Genomic DNA, 8,015 nt, shown 5'->3' with positions numbered 1-8,015 from the left:
AGTTCTTTTAATAAGTATTATATCATTATGGGAACGAGCGTACACGAATTGAGGGTATTGATTGGTTTAATAGTCGGTCTTAATGGGAACTAACTGTATATATACAAACTGCCCATTGTATGTGTACGGTCAACCCAAATATTTTTCTTCCGCTAGGATAGCGAACAGAATTGGCCTAGTTGCCTTTGGAAGAGGGGTTCAATAAATTAAAAAAAAAATATATTTTTTTTTGATTAGATATATATATATGTATATATATATGTATATATATCTATATATATATATATGTGTATGTATATATATATATATATATATATATATATATATATATATACGTTTATATACGGATAACAGCAGAATATCAATAAAAGGGTATTGTTATTATTGATATCTTTTCCGTTCTTCACCCTGCACGGCAGCATAAAGCTGATGCGCTAAGGGATAAACTCGGTAGTTGAATGTCACTCTACGTAACTAAACATGAACTCCGTCGCTTGCTTGAACAAAAAGAATATTTCTATTCTAGTTCACAATATAAACTTTACTCGTAAATGATCCTTTTCGCGTTTCTTACTCATAAATTAGTCCTTGCCTTGGAGATGTTAGTATATAGTCACCGTGAGAATCGAATTGATGTCCCGCATCTAACAAATAATAATGGTAACTAAAGGTCAAAACCACAGCTTGCTATAATCATGTATGTATGTCTATTATATATATATATATATATATATATATATATATATATATATATATATATACTCCTCAGCTGCTATTTATATCACATGGGTAGAAAGTCGAGACCCTTCCGGCCTTTTCAGCTTGTGTGCTCCTCGACCAGAACTTTATCGGACTAGTGTCCTATAGTACGGCTGGCTCATTAGACTTCGAACAACACAAATATGTCGGGAATAATTCCGACTACCGTCGGGAAAGGTGACGCATTTTTTTTACGACGATTTTCCCTAACCTCGACGTGATTGGTTGAGTGACTAGGGTAGTTGATTGTTCCGAAAATGGAGTGGTTGATCTGAAGCAGTGCAGGTCATAAGAATCACCTGTCAAAGCCATGTTTAAGGCAGAGATGGCGGTGGTAGCCAACACCGCCAAAGACTGGCCAGATGTAAGGGATCGAGGGGGGACGGGGGCAAACAGCTTTCTCCCGGACTCATCAGAGATGGACCAACGAGATTTGTTTGTCCCGTGACATTTCCTAGATTCGTAATGCTTTTGGGGATTCTGGCGCTGCCCTAGTGCACCTCACTGACGTTAAGACCGAGTCGCGAAGACGTATGTGGAGGTCCATGCGTGTGGGGTGCCAGGGGAGGCGGCAGAAAGCCCCGTTCCGATGAGGGGCATGCCGTCGATAGCGAGCTGGCTTCCCGAATCACTGATTGTTGCTGTGATATTGATCCCGGTGGGCTGACAGAACCCGCTGCAGGATAGCCGACTAAGGACAGGGGTTGAGGAGCAATAAAGCTACTGTCAGGGGACCTCCGTTCCATGGCGGCGGCCTGCTGAGCGGCCTGGGCAGCCTGCTGTTCCATCTGAATTCGGTGAAACTCATCACTGATTTCCATGTGAGTATAGTCAAGACCAGCACGTTGTAATTCAGCATCAAGCACCTGATTTGGTTGGCAGGATGTTGTCTTCCAATGCGTTCGCAAACCGGACGCACTGATATACCGCTTCTGGCATGCGTGGCAAGTATATGGGCGCTCATTCGTGTGGAGCCGCTTATGCAACTTGAGATGAACGAACTGCGTGAACTTTGCTGGACAAAGATCGCATGCGTAGGGTTTTTGTCCAGAATGGAGCCGTAAATGCGTTTTAAGATTTGAGGTCGAGCTGAAACGTTTATGACAAACACCGCATTGGTGCGGCTTCTCCCCCGTATGTACGAGATGATGTTTCTGCAGGTGAGCCAGCTGGGTAAAACTCTTGGCACACACGGAGCACGCGAAAGGTCGCTCGCCTGAATGCGTACGAAGGTGCACCTTGAGGTTGGACAGCTGGCCAAATGTTTTAAAACAAATATTACACTCGTAGTGCATTTTACCATCCTTCTTCTTCAGTGGATACGGCAAAGACCGAAACCCACGTGCGTTGCCGCCTGGAAGGCTATCCACATCGGTCGAGTCGCCTGGCGCCAGAGGAGGGGACAGTCGTGAAATGGCCGGCTTCCGATCATCGCTTTGCTGCTCAGGACTAGGACTTGCTGATGACGGACGGGGCAGAGCGGGATATCCGGAAGGTAATGAGCCCACAGGCGTCAATGGTGCCGAAGGCCCCATGGAAGAGTGGACTTCGTAAGGCGACGTATGATGCGGAGGGTAAGGTGAAGGTAGCGACGTAATAGGTCCCACCGGCGGGAAATGTGCAGGTGGGAAACTAGCAGCTCCGTATGCTCCTGCGGGACTGTACAATCCGATTGAGGGCGGCGCGACGACCGACGAAGAGGCTGAGGGTGGCTGTAGAGCTGGCGCTGTCGAGTCTGGCGAATGCATCTCACGTCGCAACGCTACGGCAGGAGACGGTGACGCATGCGGAGTAGGCGAACTTTCGTTTGAAACGATCACTCGAATCGGTTCTCGCACAGGCAGGGGGGGCGCCGGTAATGGAGATGCAGAAGGTGATGCGTTTCCCGTTGAGCTTATCTGTGAGGCTTGTTGACGAGTAGCCTTGTCTTTTTCTGCATTCATTCGTTGCAAAAGCAGGTTCTCTAAAATTCCAGGGTGCGGTTGCTGCACTGTTGAGGTTGGACTAAGAGCTGCTGCTCCCGCTGCTGACGACGGCGGAGGCGTCGCTTGTTGTGCTGCTGTGTTTTGCTGCGACTCGTACGACTGGAAGGCTGAACTACGTTGACCAAAGAAACCTCTGACGAGATGGGGAATGGCTGACGGTTGTTGTAAGTTCTCGTCACTTGCGATATCGACATCCGCCTCATGACCGAAATCGGCATGCCGCGGTGGCGAAGAGCCCACGCTACCAACAGACGCGCAGCTGGAGGTAGCCTTACTTTCGGTAGAACCACGCTCCCTCGATCGCTGCGCGCTTTGATACGCCTTGGGCATTTTGATCTTGACCTTACGAAACTCATTCCTTTCAATCGACGAATCGTCACCCTCTTTTGTGCAACTATCGTCACGAGTACACGTTTTACTTGACGTCATGGTGGTAGGGGCTGATGGTCGTTTGTTGCTAAAGTCGAGTACGTAATCGGAGCAATCGGACATAGCATCCTCGTCGGAATCGGCCGAAAGGCGCAAAGCAATACCGAGTTCTTCCGGCGTTGTGGGACAGTTCTCATCCAGAAACTCGGAATGCGACGGTGGCGAATGCCTCTCACTGCTCGAAGAAGTGCTCGTCTGGTAACCCTCATCGGAACGCGACCCGAAAGGCGTAGCCGGCATAACCTGCAGACTCATCGGACTTGCGTCAGCTGTTTGTTCAGGATCTGCCAGCTGCTCCTGCTTAATCTGCTTTGCGACAGGGGAAGGATCGGGACTCTGGATGGGATTGGGGTCATCGGGCTTCTCGGCCGAGGTCTCGTCATCTCGCTGGCTTAAACGTATCTGCTCGTCTGTAACAGAGAAAACAGTTCAGTCGTAAATATATATTATTCAGCTCTCAGTTAAATCCATTTGCTAAAATTAAGGAAATATCCAAGAAGTAATAGCAGATAAAAAATATCTACATCTGTTGAACAAAAACCCGAACCCCAATTAAATTCCAAATTTGGATCGTACGTACACCAAACTATATTGAATGAAGCCGTAGATATTTTACAATGAAACGTATCTGTCATAGTGTTAAAAGTTCAGAATAGCTTTTAACAATGGACGACATAAGCCGCGTTGACTTCCACCGTATGCCATATGATTGCATATGCCATTTTTGCGGCGATTTTTGCAATGCATGACACTTCAAAACATTACCTCTCTAACACTAGTTTTTTTATATTATAAAAATCAACGAGTAGACATATCGACGAGAACTGACACGTAAATAACACAACCTGCTTGAATACTTACTAATTCGCTGCAGCATGAGTTCGCCTGTCTCTGGATAATTGAGCCTCTGGGCGAACTCTCGACAGTACCATACGAGCAGTTCTTGGCCAGGCATAACGGCCCGCAGCGTGTAAAAGTAAATTTTCCCGCGAAGCTGGCACGCGACCAGGTTCTGCTTGGCACTCGAGTAAGCTGGGCTCACGTAACGCATCCAGTTTGCCTTCGTGACGTCAAAACCATCTATATAATGGTAATCGCTGCAGTGGCTACCGTCCTCTGCCGAAGCGGAAGAGTAAACTCGCCAGAAATACTTGCGGTTCGCGTCCGGCGGAACGGCGTCGCGTTCATAACGCTCGCCTATTAATGGACCAAACCGGGTGCCGCGTGGAATGTAATCTGTACTCCATACGCCAAGTACCTATAGTTTCGAAACACAAGCAACAACATATCAATAATGCAATTAAAAATAGCAAGTATTGTTATAATATATTATTATAATTAGTATAACTATAGGAGAAAGACTGTTTAGCTAACCAATAATGATACTAAACTTTTTAAGATATTTGTCTCCTAAGCGTAAAGAAAATGCATGATCGTGTTTTCAAAGACTACTACGCCACTTGTGGGATCGACTTATATTATCGTTTTATCTACGACCGTGACAAGCATTCGGTGTCATCGATGCGATGACCTTGACGAAGGTTCCCTGATGGGCTGGTTCACTGACCCCAATGCCTAAAGGTACGACTCTCCAACCGCGATAAATGAGACTTTTTCCCTTTGGCTACGCACCATACTGCTGCTGGATCAACAGATTTGTTGACCCAAATCAGCAAGGATGCATATCAATCAGCTGAATGTTTCCAAGAATCGGTTTCTCCACAGAATCGAGTGGCAAGGGTCAAGGCTTGAACTACCCCGTTACATTAAGATCACTCAATGCTCCAGGAAAATGATAGTCTTTTTAATCGAAAAGCTTGTCTAATGAAGTTTAACAAGGATCAAGATGAAAACGAAAAAGTGCTGCACACTTACACCAGGAAGAGTTTGTGAGGGTTTAAGAACAAGATTGCGCGGTAAAGAGGAAACTGCACGATTTTTAGCTGTTTGCTCTCGATCCTGTCTACCCGTGCTATTGTGGTCACCGTCTTGCTCATCAACGGGCCGGTCAGGAACTAGATACACTGCCAGCTGTTCGAAGTCTTCTTCGCGAATCTTGGAAAGATCCATCGCACCACTCTCCGTTAGAGGAGCTTCCATTTTCTGTGCTTTTGCGCAAGCTGAGGTCATGTTGGATGGCTACAATCACAACGTAAATCACACCGTTAAATACTGCCAGAACAGTACGTCAGCGAACGTATTCGGTCAAATAGGAACATCTAAACAAAAGAAGAGAACCATCCACAAGTGATAAACAAACGCACTTTGGTATCCGATAAGCTATCTGATCCATTGAGGACAATGTTGCTGATGATATCTTCGGAGCTGAGCATACACATGTTGAGTTGTATGTAGTGACTAGCGAACTAAACTAGAAATAAATAAATCTAAAACTTATTGAACTCTTTGAGAGTTAAGGGATGTAATTCGGGAACCATGACAAACTGCTCCATTAACTTGTGTCTTCTTCTGCCGTCTTTGTTTTTCTTTGGTACAAGCTTTTTTTTTGTTTACATATTTTGCCTCGCAGCCACCTTCGAAGTGAGGGGCTTGCTCGGTGAACTGTGTCCCTTCACGTTTGGAAGGGACGCAGCATGTACCCGCGTCTAGCCAGACTCCCTCTCAAGCGCAGCGAGAACAGTTACTCTGTCTGTCCTCCAATAGAAGGTGATGCCGCTCAAGCCAGTTTCGTTGCGGTCGTACCACCATCGGGTTGAATTGAGAAGCTGTGTATAGGTTGTTTGCGGTGGTGGGAGAGTATTCCTATGTGAGGGTGTGTATGTGTGTGTCTGCGTGCGCGCGTTTTACTCAATATGTGCGTGAGCCTTACTATGTATGAGTATCTGTTGTAGACCCTGCGGTGCCGTGCGGAGCGCAACAGGAACATAAGGGAGACGTAGTCTGTACTATGGCACCAAACAAGCGTCGTCCTGATACAAAAAAACTAACACTAGCACAACGATTTTGGACATTAACACTGACACTACACAGACGCAGCCGCGGCTGCGTCTCTTCAGCATCACTGGCTCTCTGTTTGGCGCTTGTTGGCTTTCTATGTAACACTAGAGTAGCAAATCAGCAAGGAAAGATGCTCAGGTTGCCATCCTCTCCATCCAGGAGGCAGTGGCACCTACGCCAATAGGCTCGTCCTGGACGGACCCCAGGGAAAACGACACCGAGAAACACCAATATATATGTACGCATATTTATATGCATGCGATTATAGATCAAGCAAAGACCTTGCCATCAATTGCTAACGTCAGCAGGATACAAGCCAATTCGACGCCGGTGAGCCAGGATAGGGTTCACTGGTAAGAAGCAAACTCTCGAGCGAAGGGCAGGTTTACTGTTCCAACAGACGTATACGCGCGCAGTAAGCGAGCGACTCGGGGCCAAGAAACTTTCACGGCCAACGGCAATGGGCAAGAAGTGTAACCAGTTGCGCGGAATGACCTTGACACCTGCTACGATGGATGGCTCGATAGAGATTGTGTTACTGTTTAGGAACATTTACGGTAAACCAGTATCATCGGATAGAGTATCAACTGGCATTTGGGTACATTATTTGTATCGCCCGAACGTAACGCGATTCTTTTGGGGGTTTGATAATCGCTATTGCACGGATTGAGGATGGATTGATTGTCTACTTAGATAGATACATCATATATAACTTATTGCCAGTTAGTGCTACATAAAACTCTTAAGCGCGTATTTTTTTGTTTGTCCCTTATTTTTAGTTAGTTGATTTTTCGTATATTGTTTCATTGGTTTTCACCTACCTTGATGAACGTCTTCAATGAAACGATCGATCTCAGAGGCTTTATTTAGTTCATTGAGATGCTGTGCTATTTTCCAGGCTCTGTTACAAGTTTTTCAATTTCTATATCTGCTTCTGATGTTGTATATATATGTATGTGTATATATATACATATATGTATGTATATATTTTGCGAATAGCCGTCGTTACAGATGGTGATGAAGGCGCTTACGACGCTTCAGTTTCCGTGACCTTGTTGTACTTTTCCTGCAAGATGAAACAAATGCCAAACCGAACGAACCAGAACTTAGCGAATTAACTTAGAGTGACATCGCCACAAGCCGTTGCCATGTCATACTAGGCAGCGAAGTCTTGAAGTCGATAACCATGGCAGCTGTTATATCAGAAGTCATAACTGTGCCGGGGTAGCGAGTACCATAACATACCTGCTGTGTACACGAGCATTAACAACAGAAGGCCCCTTCCGCCTTGACAAGGTCAGCCAGCCAACAAATACATCAAAGTAACAACAGCGGCAACAGCAGTACGCCGACGTAACTGCTCTAAACGAACCATATTCGCCTGCTACGCGAATGGAAGCTGCTACCGCTACTCCTGTGATGAGCTTTGGCAGTTCTACTGCTGCGGCTACTCGTGAACCGGACGATGAGAAAATATTAGACGACACTTCAATGTCGCGGTCGCGGTCGCTGTCTAACTAACAGCGTAACCGTCGTTACACACTGGACAGAGCAATTAACCAGCCAAGCAATCGACGGAATAGATAAATAGATACAAAGTAACATCTTCGCGCTATTGCAAGCCCACGTCGATATTGACTTTGTAGTCATCGTAGTAGTGGCTACTCCTTTGAATGACATGCCTAGCTCCTGGTGCTTCTGTGTCTGCACTTACAGTTACTCCGTTGAATATACAGATAGTCAAAAGGTGGCTGGAAAGAAGCTATCTAAGGAACGGACAGGGAAAGCTGTTGCTTTTGCTGCCACCGCCCAGTAAGCAATGATGAGTTATTGTGTAACTCCTTCCCAAAGCATGCAATTTACCTTAGGATATACCATTATGAT

At 45.9% G+C, this 8,015-nt stretch overlaps 1 protein-coding gene across 3 annotated transcripts; it reads right to left on the bottom strand.

The window, feature by feature from the left end:
* Positions 1 to 361: 361 nt before the first annotated feature.
* Blimp-1 (PR domain zinc finger protein 1) lies at positions 362 to 7,989 on the bottom strand. Of its 3 annotated transcripts, none has more exons than XM_022791895.2 (4): positions 6,953 to 7,989; positions 5,049 to 5,312; positions 4,035 to 4,431; positions 362 to 3,583 (listed from the first exon to the last, which is right to left on the bottom strand). In XM_022791895.2, exons 2-4 carry the CDS (start codon positions 5,301 to 5,303, stop codon positions 1,251 to 1,253), a joined length of 2,985 nt encoding a protein of 994 aa, XP_022647630.1. In that variant the 5' UTR covers positions 5,304 to 5,312; positions 6,953 to 7,989; the 3' UTR covers positions 362 to 1,250. The 3 variants fall into 3 exon arrangements, with proteins under 3 accessions (XP_022647630.1, XP_086836073.1, XP_022647629.1); XM_086979947.1 differs by lacking the exon at positions 6,953 to 7,989 and adding an exon at positions 6,004 to 6,942; XM_022791894.2 differs by lacking the exon at positions 6,953 to 7,989 and adding an exon at positions 5,438 to 5,997.
* Positions 7,990 to 8,015: the final 26 nt, after the last annotated feature.

Source organism: Varroa destructor, unplaced genomic scaffold, assembly GCF_002443255.2.
Source record: "Varroa destructor unplaced genomic scaffold, Vdes_3.0 BEIS01000002.1, whole genome shotgun sequence".
NCBI lineage: Eukaryota > Metazoa > Arthropoda > Arachnida > Mesostigmata > Varroidae > Varroa > Varroa destructor.
The sequence above is the reverse complement of the archived record's forward strand: the minus strand, read 5'-3'. Positions and strand labels throughout refer to the sequence as shown.